Source organism: Ochlerotatus camptorhynchus, unplaced genomic scaffold (genome assembly GCF_037179485.1).
Source record: "Ochlerotatus camptorhynchus isolate MF236.1 unplaced genomic scaffold, CSIRO-AGI_Acam_v1.1 ptg000406l, whole genome shotgun sequence".
Lineage (NCBI taxonomy): Eukaryota > Metazoa > Arthropoda > Insecta > Diptera > Culicidae > Ochlerotatus > Ochlerotatus camptorhynchus.
Genome location: NW_027040892.1, coordinates 1,092,450 through 1,112,692, shown reverse-complemented (window position 1 = coordinate 1,112,692; position 20,243 = coordinate 1,092,450). Strand labels below are relative to the sequence as shown.

Sequence of the window (20,243 nt, the reverse complement as noted above, 5' to 3'; positions counted from 1 at the left end):
ACACGATTCCTTTATAATTGTCTTCCTTAAAGTTCTCTTCTGTATCTCCCTCAGTATTTCTTTGAATCACTTCAATCATCTGTATCATCGATGCGAAATCACAATATTTTATTAAAAGATAATCAGTTCAATTTCACTTGAATCGTATTTATTGGATTTATGAAAAAAATATTACTTTAAACAAATGTAGTCGAAGTAAGACGAAAAATAAGTAAATTTATTTAATTTTGACAATGCGATATCTCAACAGCATTTACACTCAAAAGTCTAATATTAACGTAAATACTCTTTTTTTTTTTAGTATTTTTCAAAATCTTGGTGATTTATAGGTACATGACATGTGAGGTGTGGTGAGTGACATTTACTCATATTTGAGAGAAAAAATACTCATTCTATGAATGACCTACGGTACTCAAATATGAGTCAGATTCATTTGACGTGTAGGATGTAGAAAATTGCGGCTTACTTGAAAACGAAGCAATCCAATGAAATTTTCCGTTCACGAATTTCAAAGAGTTTTGATGGAAGCTCAAACGGTCCATACTTTTATTTTAGGATTAGAGTCTGATCATTCGTTTTGAAAAGATAAAGAATGTACTCATGTATAGGTCACGTACTTCAAGTAGTAACGAACTTTTCCTAAGAAAATGTGTTAAGGGGCTGTCCATAAGCTACGCAGACCGTTCTTAAGAGGTTATACAATGTTTTGAACTGTAGACACTTGATAAATTTACTCCTCCCCCCCTTACAGTTTCTACGTGGTTTATGAACAGCTTTAGTGTGTTTGTTTAGTTGTAGCGGAAAGTACCAACGGCAAAATTTACATATTTTTAATGTAATATTTTTTTAATGTAATTGTTAGTTTTAACGACTACATTTTTTGAAAGTAATATTTTTACATAAAATAAATGAATATGTTAAAATCATAATTTTCCTATTTAACAGTTAAAAACATTTGCAGGGTTGATGAGATTTCACTGAAATACATACGATTGAAGTGATAGCAGATCAATTCTGATATTATTTCTCTTCAAATTCTCCTTAATATTCACCTGCTATTCTCCTCACAATTCCCATACAATCCACCTAGGAATTTTTCTCAAAACTACTACTTCTTCTTCTTCTTCGCCTTTCAAGCTTAATGCTTATCGCATTTTAGGTTATTGCGTGCTCTCAACTTAGTGTTCTAGATGCACTTCCACAGTTAGTAATTGAGAGCTTTCGATGCCTGTACCATTTTTGCATTGGTATAATTGTGTGGCAAGTACAATCATACTTCTATGCCCAGGGAAGTCGAGAAATTTTCCAACCCGAAAAATTCCTAGACCGGACCGGGAATCGAACCCAGCCACCTCCAGCATAGTCTTGCTTTGTAGCTGCGCCTTTACTTACTGAGCTAAGGGAGGCCCTTAACTAATCAGGACATAATATCAGAATTAATTTAGCATCCTTGTCAGAGCTCCGTTGATTTTTTCTCGGAGTTCTTCTCAGAATTTAGGTAGAAATAATTCATCATCTCTTTGGAATATTCAAAATTCTATGAAAAAAATCTTAAAATGATTAGAACCCTGAACATTTAAAAAAATATGAGATCTAAGAAATGTTTTCAAAATCCCTCATTTTAAATCATATTTTTGAAAAATTCCAATCATTTTTTTTACCTAGGATAGATTTTTAAAAGTAACATATCTCGAAAAAAAAATATCATATTGTAGAGCGCTACTTCGTCGTAATCGTCCATTTCCGTTCTATCGAGCAGAAAACATCAGTATAATCAATCCTTAAAAATGGGGTACCATACACTAACACTATCATAGATGGTACGATCATACCACATAAAGTTGGAATAATATCCCGAATTGGTGGTTACGCGCTTCTTATGGTTATTATTTATGCGGGATGATTTCACTGTGTACAAATCAGTAATACGTTAGTACCGATGCGATTAGCTATAACGCTAAGCCTATTAGAGCGTATTGTGTGAATATTTACACTCATTGTTCTCAAAGAAGCGCTCCTAGCGAACTCGTTTTTTCTACCTTCATCCGTAGGACGAAGAAAATCCAATGGCGTTTCAATGCGTTTGAAACTCGTAGGACGAATTTAGAATCAAGAAACAGTGTTAGATTTTTAACAATATCTCAACAATGTGTGGCTCTTTATCGTATTCAACGGTACTTATGGAAAGGGTAATAAATTTAGAAGTCATCTTTGATAGAAACATTTAATTTATTGTTAAAACCTATTCAAGAAGGAGAGGTAAAGCGTGGGTTGTGCTTAGTAGGACGGAAATTAGATCAAAAACTCACCCTACAATTGACATTACTGACAGCACCATTTCATTTTGATCATTTTGGAATTATTATTCAAACCATGCCGAATTTTCTACAGTCCCCCCCCCCCTCATATCCCGATATCGAAGAGACCATCGAGGTAGGGAGAGATCAACGTTCAGAGCAGAGATTTTCTTTTTTGCAACCTACTACTTATGTAGTAGGCTTAGCCAAAGGCTGAAAGCCTTTTTAAGGTGATACGATCCAGAAATATGAGCTCTGATGCCATTTCGCATTTTTCAGGAGACTATTATCTGCTTCCAGAAAACATACAATAACAAAACTGCTTCCCCAACTATGGTGATGCAAATTTTATGACTGAAATTGCAATAGTGTCCGATATTAATTTCCTAGAACACTCGAAGTGTAAAGAAAAAATACCTAAACCTAATGTAGTAGACAGGGGCCACCTCAGCGTAGAGGTTAACATGCATACCTCTCACGCTAAAGTTAGGAGTTCAAATCTCACCTCCGGACAAGTCCCGAATGACCCAAGAGTGACTAAAATAATTGAAATCAATATTTAGTAGGATTCTAAGGCCAGTTGAATACATTTACTAACTCATTTCATCAACATTTGTTAAGGAATGTTTCGTAGGTTGTTTTAGCGTTTTAAGTGTTAATTTAAAAGTTTTAAACCCGTTTCGGCATTTAAAATGGAATTTTTAGAACTAACTCCTGATCAACTGACTTTCTTGAAAGAATATTTGAAAGCATGATTTTATCTATTGAACAATTAGATATATTCAGAATAATTACTAAATAACCAACCAAAAGAATATCCTAAATATCAGGAGAGCATTATGCAGGTATTTGATCAATTGAAGGTCTTTGGAATAATTCCTGATCCATTGACATTCTGAAGATTTCGAATTTTTCAATAGCTCAAATCATGCCACTAAGATAGTTTTGCACAAAAGCCAATACCTGTCAACTTCAGAAAAGTTCAACATAGGGGAAATGGATGTAATGTCGGCCTAAATGTCCCTAATTTGGGCCCATACATAAATTCAGCAATCGACTAAATTTTCAATAACGATCAAAAATATCCATTAGTACCGTCCCAATAACGCGTTCTTCTAGATAAAATTGATAAATAGCAGATTTTTATCGATGGGCCCAATATTAGATCGATAGGCCAACATTAGAGCCATTTCCTCTACTTCACTTAAATTCTGTGAATTTAACATGAGTTTTGAAATCTGGTTTTTTTTTATTCAGCAAACATTAAAAATAATCAATGATTGTCAGAGATGATATGCAAATCTTTGAGGAGCTTCTAGAATTCTAGAATAAACCGCATATATGCAGAACTTCCGAAAGTTTTAAGAAATTGTTCTCTGAATGTTATTTTTTTTTCTGAAACTCATGCATGTCCTTCGAAACTTGCCGGACTTTGCAGAAGTTTGTATTTATTTTCTAAGTTCTAATATCGTCTTCTGAAGCTCTTTAAAGTTCTTTTAATTCCGCAGATTTTTTTCTGAACTTTTAAAATTTTCTCTGGATGTTCTCATAAGGTTTTTTAAATTCGTGTATTTTCTGCGAAGTTTGACAAATTTTTTAGATGTTTGTAAAACTTTTTCGAAATCCACGAGCTTCTCAGAAGTTCTCAGAAATATTCTTTGGAATTTGCAGAACTACTTTGACATCGCTCTCTTCACATAACTTTTTCTGAAGCTTGATGTCATCGCACTTGCCACTAAAATGAAAAATTCAAAGCTACAGATCGTGAATGTTTTACCTAGACCTCGTTCTTAAAACAATTTCTATGATTTGCTTCCATTTTTTCACTCGTTGGCCAATAAATCCATTCAGACCTATCACGTTTTTCCTAGTAGTGTTCGATTTGTCATGAACCGTAAAACATTTCTGGAACTTTGATGAATTATGAAATCTCCTATCTGAATTATGGGACTTGGGAAATCGGTAACGACACTGCAAAGCAAATTTGTTTAGACGTAGCACGTATTTGTCACCTCTAGATTAAGGTTCAATTTACTTTAATGATTTTCGAAAAATTTCAAAAGCAGTTTTTTCCGACGCATTATTTCAGATTGCAAAAAGCTCGCACTATTCGATTCCTTTTGATATTTTACACAAAATGACGCGAGCTTTTTGCAATCTAAAATAATGCGTCGAAAAAAACTGCTTTTGCATTTTAAAAAAATGCTTAAAAGTAAATTGAACCTTAAGCCTTCTTAATAGATTAAAAAAAAATCATCACTTGTAATCAAAATGACGTCTGAGACAAACCAGTAGGAAAACTTTCTTTAACGGCTATATATACACGATAATAGGTAAAAGTATTGCTGAAGCTGGCCTGGCACTACGCCCCCTATTGAAGTCTTACCTCGCAAAATTTTCTAAAAATTCAAATCATGCTTTTGAATAACCTTCGTCCAACAATCGTAACGTTCTTCCACAACAACCCAAATTGACGACATTCTCACAGTCTCCACCATCTATCCGATGACGTTTACTGTTGTGTTCGGATGATAAATGACCTCCTGTTCAGCTTAACAAGACAAAAAATCCAAAATCCGAATAGCAGCGAGACCATTCACAGTCTCGACTCTTCGCAGACAGCATCCCAAACGCGCCCATATTTTATTATCAGATCTCCACATCGAACCACAATCTCTCACTCAATACAGTAGTGGGGCCTCTCCACCGAAAAAAAAACCGTTTTGAACCGATAGTCACCTCGTCCAAGCCAAATATGTAGGTTAGTCACCATTTGCCATCGTCGCCGTCACCATCTGCCGACCGGCATGTAACCACGTGCCATCGCCACTAAAAGGCACCTAATTGGACCGCGTGGGGTCATCGAAAAAGATAAATGGATTTCAAATAAACATTTCGCCGTGATCGCTCGTTCGTTCGTTCGTTCGTTCGTTCGTCTAAAGCAAGTGCAATTGTGTGTATACTGATTGATTGATCATCCAATATTCCACAGAAATATAGTATAGTAGTGTGGTCGCCACCAGATCTACGATGAGCAAGTCGCCGCCAGTCAGTGAATCGTCACAGCGAAATAAAAGTGAAACTAATTATTAATTGATTGTGTTGCGAGAGAGAAGATTTATAGCCTCGCGATAAGGGGAAACCATCGAGCAGAAGACATGAAGAAACATTATAGTGTTGAAGTCGCCGGCAAGTACGGTCGATCGTCGTCCAACATACTGGACAAGATCACCAAACGTTATTCGGCGATCGGCAGTCGACTGATGCGAAAGTCCCCGGGTAGGAAGAGCGGAGTTGCCGACCCGATCACCGGAAGTTACGACATGACCGGTGGTCGATTCGACGATTTCCGACCGGAAATCGGAATTCCAATTCTGATCTCCAAAACTACTAAGTTCGATTTTGACTCGGACCTACCCATCGATCAACACCAGCAGCAGCAACAGGAGCAAGAACAACAACAACAACAACAACAGTCAACGCCACGTCCCTCGCGATCGCCGGTGCCGGTGTCTGTCATCGCCAGATCTACCTCCGATGACAGCGAAAACGACATCTTCGTCGATGCCAACAGTTCGCTGCCAAACTTCAGTGACATCAAGTTCACTTTCCTCCCGGAAAGCAACAACAACTACAGTACCTATCTGGATGAAAACGACAAAGAGAACCAAGCCAATTTGCAGAGGATCCGTTCCAAGTCCGCTCACAACTTGCACCAGCCGGAACTTCGCCTATGCATCGAAAAAACCACCTCCCTGAATCTGTCCGGACTGAGCAACGGCAAACTGACTGCAGCTAGCTCCATCACTGTTCCGAACAGTCCGGCCGTGGATAGCATTTATGACTTTCCTCGCAGTACCAAAGTTGGTGACTCAACCTACGATCTCGAGCATGCAAACCTCATTTTGAACGAGATCAACCTATCGCTGGTGAGCGACGGGGATACAACCCACCTGTACCACAATCTTCCCAACGGCAGCCACGTTACCACGTCAAATGGCGTCCTCCACAACGCTGCCTTCGACTATTCGGGCAGCAACCGAAGCTTCCAGTCCAACAGTACCCAGGAGGAAGAGTTCGACCTCAAATCGGCCAGCTTCCAGAGCTTGGACGCCCGGCACCTGTTCCTCTCGATAGAAGAACTGGATGAGATCACCCGCCAAATCAATGAGTCCGAAATTTTCAAGGAAACAAACAACGAGTACTGCGAGCACCGGAATAGGCTACATCCGACCGAGCGTCGACTCACGTTGCTGAAGAACAAAACAGCACCGAAGCATTTCATCGACTTCGATAAGAAGAAAGCGAAACTGACGAAAAAGTGGAGCGGTTTCAAGCACTGGATCGGCGAAGAGCAGGACAAGATCAAGGAGGTGGTGCATAAGCATGCGGCTATGCAGCGGGTGGGTGGGGAAGTTACCAAGCAAACGGGTGCGACGGGGAAGAGAAATAGCAGCAGTGAAGTGGGAAGTGAGCCGGATGCGGGAGCCTGCGTTGGGGATAGTGAGCTAAATCTGTCGATGAGTGCGGTGAATGGGGGGGAGGCGGTGAGTGAAACGGCAGAGCACGAGAACGGCCACCAGAAGAAGCAGCACAGTGCGGAGATTTTGGAGGTGAGTGATTATTGTTTTAGGGCATGATTTTCAATTGATTAGTAATTAGTGGCTTGTTTATGAAGAAATGAGTTCTTTTGAGAGAATATTCCACTTCGTTCAGCGAAATAGAGATATAACATTAATGCCGCCATATTTGTTGTTGAGGAAGGTCTTTGATTCTTGAATTGATGTCCTTTTTTAAATAGGTTACAATGCAACAACAAATAGTCAAAAGTTGTTTTTTTCAGTTATATATGATGTAGCGTTATTGTCCCTAATTTCGGCCAAAGCATATCTAGTATTAGGCCCATTCGTAAAGTAAAGCATCTTTTAACAATGTTTCAATAGCAACTGAAATAATCCATTTGTTTTGTCCATATGACGCATTGTTCTACGAAAAATTGAAGAACAGGAGATTTTGGACGATGGGCCCAATGCATAGATTCATAGGCCCACGTTAGAGCCTGGATAAAGTTTTTGAGATTTTTTTTATAGTCAACACTCTTGGGTGCTGTTGAGAGTTCTCCCAAGTGGGTTAATGACTCGAATGTATACCTTTAGTAGTACATCTGTACCAAAATAATTTGGCAACTAAGTTTGGGCAAGCTAAATTGGGCAAGTCACAATGTAGGGAAATTCCGTCTTGGGAAAAACCTCTATCTATTATTGTCAGGAGCTAAACAAAGTCCTTGAGCGCTCAAACTTTACTAATCGATACTCAAAAACTTGATGTATCTTCATTAGCAGGGATGGATCCACCTCAGAGCATGTTCCAAGTGCTCTAAACCGGAGTTCAACCATGAGTGATACAATGTCCCCAACAGCAAAACATGTCCAATGTAAAGTGACTGAATTGGCTAAAGAGGCGACATCTTATCCATTTGACAGGACTTCTGCTCGATTGGAATAACTTTTCCTATGACTTTGACAGATAGTTGGTTGTTCCACTTTTGACATGTCGTCTCTTTATAAATTCAGGCTCTTTAGTCCAATGCAGATTTATCGAGCAAATGAGAACGCGGTAAAACGGCCACCCTAAGCTTAAAGTTCAATTAAAACAAATCTACAGAAAGTTGCATAGTGTTTTCGATAATAAATTTTGACTTTCCGTTAGGGATAATTCCGCATATGAAACACTTGTCTTTAATTCTCTGTTATAAAATATATTCCCCGTGCATACTTCAATGCCCATCCCATCTCCGTTGAACATTTGTTATAGATAACACGTTTAACCAAACACTTGATCGCAGTGGGATACCTTCGATGGGAAATCGTTCACAAGCATGTATTGCACATCCCAGCCCAAGTAACATTGTAAGTTTTATTGAGGTTTTAAATCACTCTACAAGTCTAAATAATGGTCTACTTATTCTTCTTCGCATTTCAAGCTTATTGCATATCGCATATTAGCTTATAGCGTGCTCTCAACTTATTGTTCTAGATCCACTTCCACAGCTATTAATTGAGAGCTTTCGATGCCTGTACCATTTTTGCATTGGTATAATTGTGTGGCCAGTCCAATCATACTTCTATGCCCAGGGAAGTCGAGAAATTTTCCAACCCGAAAAATTCCTAGACCGGACCGGGAATTGAACCCAGCCACCTCCAGCATGGTCTTGCTTTGTAGCTGCGCCTTTACCGACTGAGCTAAGGGAGGCCCCTTAGGTCTACAGTACCCTCATAAAACTCAAATTGTTACTTGAGAGGTAACCAATAAGCCCGCTAATTTGGATTGATTTTGTTATATAAGGCTAACATACGACTAATACTTTGACTTGCGGGCTTTGGCGCATTATTAGTTGGATAGTTACTAAGCAGACTTGTTGGTTACTTGGGACTGCCCCCTCACTGTCTTTCCATCAACATAATCGAAAATTTGATATTCAGAGATGTGCTTTCACAAAATTATAAAGTTTGATCCATGTTCAATATTTAATCATAATTTACTAATTCAAACAATCGAAAAATCCGTCCATCCAAGCAGGATCATAAATATTGATTGGATAGCTCAACGTAGGAATGTATCCGCCTCTTAAGCACATAATGAGGAACTAGAACTACAAGTATTCAGAAATATATCTCTTAACTTTTTGCCCTCCTTGTATTTACACAAAGACGCTCCAACCCATTTTCAGAGGTTTAATTTTTGTTGGACCGAACACCCAGAAACTCGCTATTCGACTCGGTGCATGCATTTTGTAACAAACAACAATGTAAAGCTCTACTTGAAGATGTAAATGAATGCTAACCGTCCCTCAGGATCCCACTTCAACACAGGGACGGCCCAAAATCATCAAAATTCAGTTCACCAAGCAGAATCTCACGAACAGTAGCGTATAAATTTATAGGATTTTGACAGCTCTTACAGTAATGCATCTGTAACTTGTATACAACATCCGAAATCGATCCTCTTTTACATATTCTGCAGAAAAAAATACATCCGAAGTCTCTCCTTTTTTACATATTCTTCACACATATGCCCCGCCCCTGACAGGATTTCTCACCATTTTTTTATGATGGGGGCGTGACAGAAAGTACCTTTTGTGCAGAATATGTAAAGGATGGACTTCAGATGTTAATTTGATTGCATATAAAGAGGTACCAGACATGTTTTACACTATTTTGTAGCTGTGAGAGGTACAGCTTACATGACATGCAAATTTTCTCTCAACTTGAATTTTTGGGGGCGGGTGAAAAAATTAACGTCAATTCTTTTTAGGTTATCGTTATAGGAGGATGGGGGGGGGGGTTGTTATACAAAAATAACATTTGTCGCGTTTCATATTGTAGTAGATAGAGCTAGTGTTGAATAAATAATGAGTAGAATCGAGTGAGCGTGAAGCGTGATAGTCCGTATGTAAACGGAATCTCATTGGTTAGAGAATTTTGATAGATTAGCAGGTATAAATATGAAGTACCTAAGCTCGTTGAAGTCATTCTTGTAACGAATTTTGGAGGTGACGGACCACCAGCAGCAGCAGAAACAGCAGCAATAGAAGCAGTCGCACCCGTGGGAGCTGCATCGCTAATTCGTGTAGTCGTGGCCGCGACTGGAAACCTCGGTCCGGTCACGACATATATTATTTGAACGGGACCGAAAACAGTCTCAATAACTCGTTCTGTAAAATATGTGAGGTCCTGAAAAGGACCAATTGTTCGATCTCTACAAATTCCACATCCTCCCCACCCCATCTTTGGTTGTCATCAAGGTGATCAAACTGACTGCTGTCATTTTACCACAAAATGAGCGGATTCACAATAGAACCGCTCTAGCCTGACTGCGGTAATGTTCAGCAGAGGCAGAGGGAAAATTTCCAACTTTTCCTGATTTGCTCCTGCTTCTGCTTGCCACGCTGTTCGAAGCTTTTACAGGTTCAAGCAAAACGATGCGCAACCAAATGGTAATCGATTAAGACGACTTGGTTTGGGGAGAACGTTTATTTCATTGAAACAGTGATGAAATTATCAATTTTAATTTGTACTTTTTTCAACGATTTTTTTTTTTTGAGAAAATTGGATCTATAAATGACAAAGCAATAAGCGTTCAAAACCTTGCACCTTTTCGTGACGGTCGGAATTTTAGTTTTTTGATATACCCCCAGTACCTTCCCGTAAGACGTAGTCTACGTCAAAAAGTCTAAATGAAGCGAAAATACATTCATGCTCGGTGATAACGGGTGTTCAATAAAAAATGAGATTTTTTTCAGCCATAAAAAACAAAATTCAACGAATTCAGTATTTTTTTAATAAAAACATAATGCTCATTCTTAAAAAAAACGTCAATGAATATTTGAGAAGGGGCCCTGGTCAGCCGTACGACGCAAATTAGTCGCGATGCTCTCACAAGAGCGCTGGACGGCACTGAAATCATTCTCATTTTTTATTGAACACCCGTTAATACAGCCATCCCCCGAAGAACACGTAACCCACTGAGTTGCACCCACCGCTTTTTTCTCGTCGGGGTTTTAACCAGTCGGTCTGATTTTTTGCATGTGAGTAGGGTCAATGGAGAACTAGTCACTCGTAAAAAATCAGAGCGCTTGGTTGCATAATAATATCATAATTTGAGCAAGTTGCACAAATTCGTAGCTGGTACAAGTCCTACATCATGGTTTGAGAGTATTGCCACGTCCGTCCGTTGCCGTAGTGACCGAGATGTGGGATTGATCTCGGACTCCAAGATGGATGTAGCATTATCTCCAAACAATCGAGAACTGTCTTGGCCACGCCCTTGCAGCAACTGCTGGGTATGGGAAGGATTGTTAGTTAGACACTTCACTTACTTAAGAGACATGCAGAGAACTCTGCGGACCTCTCATAACTGACTCGGGAGTTTGGAGGTTTGTTAGTAGTGAGGGTAAAAAGCCATTGGAAAAAAAAGGATGAAGTAGGTCGCGCTGGAAAGTTGACACGTTTTTAATTTTGCTGCTGATTTTCATTTGGTGATTTTAACCATTTTAATCATGGTGCCACTTCGCCCTCAAGTTTATGGTCGGCAGATACTCCTTCGTCCACCGCTTCCACAGTTTATCAGCAAGCACTTGTGATCGCTCGTACTGATCCCGTAAGGCCTTCGCTTCGTTGCCGGATGGTAGCTTCACCTCTCTTTCGCATGATGGATACCCGAGCAGAAAGTGATTCGGAGTCAATGTTTCTGGTTCCGCATTTTCCTTGGACACAAACGTTAAAGGCCTTGAATTGATCATCCCTTCAGCTTCCGCCAGGGCTGTCTCCAATACTTCGTCGGAAAGTGATCGTCCGTCTTCAAGCTCCGTCAACGCCTCTTTCACCGATCGAACTAACCTTTCCCATACTCCTCCCATGTGTGGGGCTGCTGGAGGATTGAAATTCCACCTCGTTCTCGCACTCGTGAAGTTCTCCCTGCATTCCACGTTGATAGCCTTGACGATTTCCTTGCTAGCTCCAACAAAGTTGGTACCGTTGTCCGAAAAAAACTCAATCGGAAACCCTCGTCGATACACGAACCGTCGGATTGCCATCAGGCAAGACGCCGTAGACAGACTCCTAGCAACCTCCAGGTGAACTGCTCTCGTCGTGAAGCACGTAAATAACGCTACCTATCGCTTCTCACTTCGCCGACCGACAACAACTGTAATGGGACCGAAAAAGTCCACCCCTGTGTAAGTGAAGGGACGGAGGAACGGTGTAATTCTTTGCACTGGTAGTGGTGCCATCCTGGGTACGGCTGGTTTGCACTTGTACACCTTACACCATACGCAGTTCCTCATTACTTTCGTTACTTCTGCTCTAATTTTCGGAATACAGAACCTCTGCATTAGCTCGCTCACGACAGCCTCCCGATGTCCATGGCCAAGCAGCTGGTGATAATGCTCGACCAGCCTCGACGTTATCAAGGCAGAATAACAGGGAAACGCATCTCGAACGGCAGAAATTCAGCTTGTGCTGTTCGACCTTCCACGCGCACTACATTGTTGTCGTCCAAAATCGGTGATAGTTTGTACAGTGGACTCCTTTTTTCGATTTTTGCCTTGCACTCGCCGTTGTCTCGCAGACGCTGCAAAATGCAGATCTCGTCCTCGAACTCTTCTCCTTGCACTTGTTGCCACAAATCACCTCCGCTCGCTGGAATTCTTCCCTCTGCAGACACTTCCGAACCGTATGCATCTTCCTCTGGTATTGATCGTTCGGTAGAGAGCGAAGCGTTTCTATTGGCAGGCCTTTTGCTTTCCTGCGGAGATTTGTCACGAACCGAATTACGCATCCCACAGTTCTCACTAAAATGTTCCATTTTGAGATCCGCGAAACATCTATTAGCTGGGATGTCGTTTTCACTTCATGGTACAAGCACGCTGCACGAAGCTCTTCCGGAACGTTTGCCTCTACACTATCATCACTCGGCCACTCACTCTCGGGCCTGTACAGGAACGCTGGTCCTCCTAGCCACGTGCCACTTGCCTCCAGGAACGATCCTCTGGACCACTTCGTCAGCTGGTCCGCAACGTTCAACTTCGTGGGAATCCACCTCCAATCCGGTACCTTCGTTCGCGACAATATATCGCCAATCCTGAACGCTACGAACTGCCGATACTTTCGTGCGTCAGACCTGATCCACGAGCGCACAGTCCGTGAATCGGTCCAAAAATACACTTTCTCGACCTTGACGTTATGGCTCTCCAATATCGTATCCTTTAGTCTGGCGCCCAACACTGCTGCCATCAATTCTAGACGTGGAATAGAATGCGGCTTGATTGGAGCAACTTTGGAACGAGCCTAAACCAACGAACAACGAGGAACTCCACCTGCTAGTATTCGGAAATAACCAACTCCTTCGTACGCGTTCTCGCTAGCGTCCACGAATATATGAAGTTGTAGTGTTCCGTAGTCGAGTGCTGCACCGTTGCCGAAGTAATATCGAGGAATCCGAACTTCTTCAACATCTTTCAAACACGCCGTCCAACGTATCCACTTTTCCATCGCTTCTTCGTCAATCAATTCATCCCAATCGCAACCGCTTCGCCATAGATCCTGTACGATAATACGATCGTGAATCGTGAATATCGCCAACAGCCCAAGAGGATCGAAAACGCTCATCACACAACTTAATACAATCCTCCGGTCAAGAATGGCTGCAACTCTTCTTTAACTTGCGTGGAGAATGTTAACACGTCTTGCTTCGTATTCCATATAATTCCCAGCACTCGCTCGTACTCCGTCTCTTTATCTCGATGGAAGTGAATCTCCTGACTCGCCTGTCGCTCTCCAAGTTTGATCAGTACTTCTTCAGCGTTCGACACCCAGTTCCTGATATGGAATCCACCACGGGAATGGATCTCTCGTACTTCGCTCGCTCGCTTCACTGCCTCCTCGACGGTATCAACGCTGTCGAAGTTGTCGTCGACATAATGCTTCTTCGCTACTGCATCTGCTGCTTTGGGATAATCGTTGGCAAACTCTTTTGCGTTCCTGTTCATGACGTAAAGTGCTTGGCTGGGCGAGCACGTCGCTCCAAAAATGGCACAGTCCATCACGTACACTTCTCCATCGAACAGAAAACGTTGCGCTTGACGATCTTCAGGACGGATCCCCACTTGGTGGAACATCTCGCAAATGTCACCTCCGACTCCGATTCTCCGTTCTCTGAACTGACTGATCACTGACGTCAAGGGAACGAGTAAATCTGGGCTCTTCAGCAACGTTGAATTCAGGGAAACGCCTTGAACAGCGGCTGCTGCATCCCAAACCAGGCGTACCTTGCCGGGCTTCTTCGGGTTCAAAACCACATTCAGCGGTAAATACCACACCTTGTGTCGCTCTGTCGATTGCAGTTTCTCCTGTGTTGCTTTGTGGCAATACCCTTTCTGTATATACTCCATTATCTGTTTCTGTACGTTCTGCTGCAGTTCTGGATTTCTCGCTAGTCGTTTCTCGAGACTCTTCATCCGCTTCTCCGCCATAGCAAAACTGTCGGGAAACCGAGTATCTTCTTCTCTCCACAGCAAACCCGACTGGAAACGCTCTCCGATCCGCTCTGTCGTCTTCTCCAATATCTCCCTGGCTCTACGATCATCCTCCGACTTTGGAACTAGGTCCACCATCACCGCTGAATCTTCCAATACGTAATGTGACTTTAGAAGCCGATAGAGATCTTCGTTGGACACGCCAGCGACGTTCATCATTTTCGGCAGGCTAGTTCAACAGCTCTGCGACCATATGGAAGCAACATGCTTGGTGGAGCACCTGATGAATCCGTTGTTGATTGGCGAGTTGGCGAAGAAACTTCCAGCGAGTACGAAGATGGACTGGATCCGTTACACAAACTTCCGACTGTTCAATTGTTCAAAATCTCATGGACGGGATTGGATAGATCAGACCGTGGCAGATGATAAGTGAAAAAGAAAAATAAAAAAAGGAAGATCCAGGAGCGGTGTTTGTTGGGAGCTGTCTTAGCTGATGGGCAAAGAAGATCCTAAAGATCACTATGGTGAGAATCCAGCAGGCTTATGGTGATACCGAGAGATGCCGGACTGTTGCATTTGATGCATCTCTTTCCGAGGGCTGGCTCCGAGTAGCGGTTTTCCTTAATCAAGATCCAAGAAACTTTTCTGAACTGTATTCGGGAGCTTCAAGGATTATTCGGGTGAGATCTTTCCTTTTTATTTATTTAGTTCGTAACATTATGTTCCATATAAATTTCACAAATTGAGGAACTCGGCTAGCTTAGTGGCTGCTTCGTTTACTTACTGTGCATAATATCGTGGGTTTATTAGCAAAATCCTCAAAACAACAATCATATGCTTTTGGTTGTATTGCCTGGTTGAGGCGTATCCTGACCTAATACCGTACCCAATACTCCAACTCCGTAGTACTTATGAGGGTGTCACTGATTCGCTGGCCTCTCGTTGAGTACGTACTACATCAACATTTCCTTTCCTATCCCTAGTTACGGTAAATATAGGCAAAAGGAAAAGTTCGCGAGTCATTGTGAGTTTTAGGGAACTTTTCCTGTAGATTGATTGGATACCCGTTTTCGCAGTTTTTACACAAGGGAAGATAGAACTAGGGTTCCTTCCTCCTTTTGCTTTCTCCTACGGCCTTGTATTCCATTTTTTAGAAAGCGAGTAATGGCGCTATAACCATAAGCCATATTTGGCTAATACAAGAGCTAGTGCTCATGTCCGAACCACTCGAGGAAAATGGAGCATCTTTAACTTTTTTTAGATTAGATGCTCCCAACGACCAATCATTTATAATAACGGAACGTACGGTACGAGATGTCCACCTTTTAATCCATTTATTGGATTCTGAAGCATCGTGTTTAAATCTTTGATTTAAACAGGCCCGATGTTTCTGAATCATCTTGCCCCTTAAATGCTGCTCAGTAGGCCTGGCCGTTTTGATATATTTTGCGCATCTCTGATGTACAAAATTTACCAAATAGACAAGAAAAAGGATGGAAGTATATCTATCATTTTCCAGGATGCTTTCATGAACTGGCTGTGTTGGTGTTAGATGAGATTAGATTAGATTAGTGAGGGTAAAAAGCCATAGGATATGTTCGGTAAATGTTGCTGGTAGATTTATTATACCAATGGGGATATAATTAGGCACAGTGGAAAATTGCAAGAAATCGGACGGGCCTGGGATTGAGCTCTCGAGCTTCTCCTCACCGAGCAGAAACAGTAACCAATAAGCTACCGAGCCCATCCGAAAATACTTTCAAGCTCGGTATAGGTACATATCATAAAATATTGATCATTTAGGAACACGGCTCTGCATTGGTAATTTCTGTAAAAAGCAAGCAAGAAACTATTGTAACCATCATTGTTACCTACATGGAAAGCTTTATCCATTAAAGCATTTTACAGTTTTTGCGAGTTGGCACAAATTTTCCAATTGCCATCAGTACTTACCCCCTTTCAAACGATCATAGCAAACTCAAGCGATCCGATGCGCAATACCTACATAATAACTATGATCATCCCCACAATAGCATAGAAGGGTTTGCAACAAATTTGTCCCCTATTCGCTACCTACGGCAGCCGTTCGTGGTGGATCGCTCAATTGGGTGTCGCTAGAGTTCAACCTACATCCAAATTGGCATCCATCAATCAATCCTCCAAGCAGACGACAACAGCCTCCCATTAGTTTGCAAGCATAATTCGTCAGAGATTGAAAAGGTAGAAAAATATGCTAAAATCTCATAGTAAAAACGGAACTACTTATTTACGTGAGGTCGGCTTTGTGAACACATTTTTCTCACACGGACGGGCCCGCATTCACGGTTTCTTGTGATGCACTCGTGTTTGGGCATACATAAATCTAGATCCGTTTGGAACACATCGTTCCTTCGTTTTCCTGCACTAAGTAGTCGGCTCGAATGAAAGTGAGACGTTTGGGAGATCGCTAGCGAGAAGGGAGATGCAGTTTTTACCCCGGCGAGAAGAGCCATTAATCTTATTTTACGAGTTTTTCCCCCGACCGAATCCGTTCATCCGTGAGTGCAGTTGGTAATGAAATTAGTGTCGTTTGTCGCTGACGGACAAGTGCAACATGCTGTAGTAAGAAGCGATCATCTGTGATGATCATATGTGGTCGAGCGGCAGCTGATCACAAGTAGGTATGAGCGGGATAGAAAAAAAAGCATAAAGCGAGCGCTTGGGAGCCGCTTGCTTCGATGATAGGCGGGCACTTGAGCGAAAATGAACTAAACTGTCATAACACTTTATGGTTATTAATCTATCCATGCCAACGTGAGCGTTGCTTCCTGCTTGTTTGTTATACTCGAATCGCGGTTCGATGATAGGTGTGAATTGAATTATATTATGCTCGTATCATCTCACAAAACAGATTTGCTTCTGTGATTCGAGATGCTCGCCGAATGAATTTGTTTGCACATTGTTCATATATCGCTCTTTGCCAGGTTATGTGTGATCTGCACTTCAACTATGGTATAAATTTACTACGATGAATAGTGAGAAATATGTTGAAATACATCAACGGCCCTTGAATGCCATATTTTTTGAAGGAAAAACAAATCAACGATGCATTATTAAAACCCTATTGAACAAGCTTGACCTAGAAAGAGATTTTCTCATATATTATTAACGGATAAAAATGGCTGAGCTCCTTTCAGCTCACATTTTATTTTTCGAGGAAAATAACTTTTATGCTTCCAAGAACGACCCAAAAGACAACTTTCAATCCCGTCGAAATTGGGAGACAAAACGTTCCGATTATTCGAAATTTATTTATAACCATTGATGACCAAAACAGACACCTGTGCATACTCGTACGTACGGAAATATGCGAGCATCTTACCTTTCAAATTTTCCTGAAACGTGCACCGCCTCCCTCATGTCTGCCAATATCAATTAAGTATCTACCTAATTGACTCACCTCTTCAAAAGTTATCTTGCAGTTCCATCTGCAAACAGTCTTCCGCAATTCAACCATCTCTCTATCTCCCAAGACCCACTTTTGGTTACGCCGATTTCGAGTTCACCTCACGGTGTCTACGACTCTTGCTGGGCTTTCACAATCCCTGTTTCCTACCCCTGCACCTGCAACAAACGCACGCAGTGTGCGAAATAGCATTTAAAATTCATAAACACATTTATACATCGACTCGTCGGTCGTCTTGGTTGGTCCAGCTGCTATATACTCTGACCGCCTAGCTTCCCCCAAAACTTCTCGTGTTCGCGTAAAGTTCACTCCACCACCGACCGACCGACCGACCGTTCGCTCTGGAGGTTCGCAAAAAAGTAAATATAAACAACTCGATAAAAACAGACACACTGCGCGAGGGTAGGAAGTGCGGGGTGTGCGAGGAGGTCGCATATTTTACCTTGAACGACATTGAGCTGAGCTTAGCGGTTTGCTGCGCGACGCGACGGACGACCGCAACCTTTCTCGGGGTTTGTTTAATGCCTGCCTTTTTTTTCTCTAGCCGCAACAGAAATATTTCATAGCTTGGTTGGATTAATTTGCATAAATGCAACGATCTTCACAGATTTAGAGGATTATGGGGATGGTCGAAACAGGTCAAAACTTACGTGCGAAATTTTGCGAAATGGATGGCACTGCGTAACTGTCAACGAGTGAATCAAATGTGGTGTCCTAGAAAATTATCTCTCTGCTCTCTGCATAAAGTTAGTCTACTGGAGGTTTATTTTTACACAAGAAATGTAAATACAGAAACTTATATTTAAACTCCCGATCACTTGGATTAGAACCAAAAGTAATGGAAAACATTAAATCCTTAAAATCCGACCACCCCCAACCGATTTAAAGTTAAACCCGCAAGGGGCTCGCTCGACCTGTCCAATTGCTATATCCAAGAGTCGAGACGAGACGACGAGCGAATCCTAAAGATCAAGTGCCGCTAAATCTACACATATGCAACGCCATCTGGTTTTTCTCGGATAGCAACCGATTGCACTGCCGCTGTGGTCCACATTTCAATCTAGTTTATTACGGACAGGAAATATTCAACGGCGCAATGTGTTTTAAATTATTACACTACACAGTAAAAATAACGAAAAACAACATAGTTGCTCCGGATGACGATGGAGGCGGTCTCTTCTGCTTTCTGCACCAGAGTTCAAGAGTGTCTGTAACCATTATCTTATACTATAATTGACTAAGAGGCGGCTGATGGCGCCGCTTTGCGAAAAGCGCGTGCCAAAGATAATACCTACCGCTCAGCCACTTATAAAATGTGCTACTTATTGAACGGGGCTGGATTATTGAGCTCGCCACCTCGCCATTAAAGTTATTAGATGTAGTAGGTTGTTAAAGCGTATAGTACTAAATGAGCATTTTTCTCTTTTCTCTCGTTCTCTTCATAGGTAAGCATCAAACGATCGAGCATAGAAGATGCGTTTGTAAGTGATGATGGGTAAATAAACGTCAATTAAGTACCGAGCTGTTTTCTTCTCACCTCTAGAACAGCTGTTCATTACAGACATGGATCTTCAATTGAAGCGTTTCAGCGCAATCATTTTTATAAGCATTATTTTTTTTAACTATGTGCACTTAGGTACGCAACATGACCGCCAATGATAATGTTTTTCAACTCTCATGTGATTTCATGAAGGGTTTCGGTTAGCGTCAGATTCTGGCCACATCCCCGAGAGCACCCACAACATGTTCAGGTGTAGCCAATGTGGTGACATAATGTCTTATGATCTTATTTTTGAATTATCATGTAATTGATGGTTTTGATTAAAATAAGAAGATGGTTGCATTAAAGAGACGAACCAGATAAAGGCTGAAAGTCTCCATAATAAAGAAAAAAAAAGATGTTGGCCGCTTCCCCGGCGACATCCGGCACATGTTCGGGAGTAGCCAATGTGGTCTTAATATGACAACCACTGATCAAGTTTTGTGAAATAACAGTACGAGAAAACATTCTGGAAAATTATTAAGTTAGATAACGCCTAGTTATTTTTAATTGCCAATGTTGCAACGATTATTATTATTATTATTTAGCTTTATTTAGGAGGCTTTCAGCCTTAGGCTGGTTCGCCTCCAAGTTGTTGCAACGATGTTGTTTTTAGCATAACTGAGAAATGACACAAACATCAAAATGGCCTACTGCGATTTACAAATGCATTTTAATCTCAACATTTCCGAGATACCTATTAAATTTTTGAAAATCCAGTGTAAACAGGACGCAAGGAACGAAAATGAATAGTTTGCGAGTCTTTGACAAAACACGGTGAGTGAAATTTGTCTAATCTAATCTAATACAAACGCAGCCAGTACGAGAAGGCATCCTGGAATTTTTTTAGGTTAGATGAGGTCTAATCATTTTTCTTGTCTAATTGATGGTTACAGCATATTCCGGAGAACTTCGAAATTCGGGCGT

At 41.3% G+C, this 20,243-nt stretch overlaps 1 protein-coding gene across 2 annotated transcripts in view; it reads left to right on the top strand.

Moving 5' to 3' along the window:
- Nost (Nostrin) overlaps nucleotides 1-20,243 on the top strand; it is a 90,256-nt gene that overhangs the window by 46,807 nt on the left and 23,206 nt on the right. For both annotated transcript variants that reach the window (XM_065233631.1, XM_065233632.1), the window contains exon 2: nucleotides 5,290-6,910. In XM_065233631.1, coding sequence (XP_065089703.1) covers nucleotides 5,456-6,910 — 1,455 coding nt within the window. In that variant the 5' untranslated portion in view covers nucleotides 5,290-5,455. The remainder of the gene's footprint in view (nucleotides 1-5,289; nucleotides 6,911-20,243) is intronic.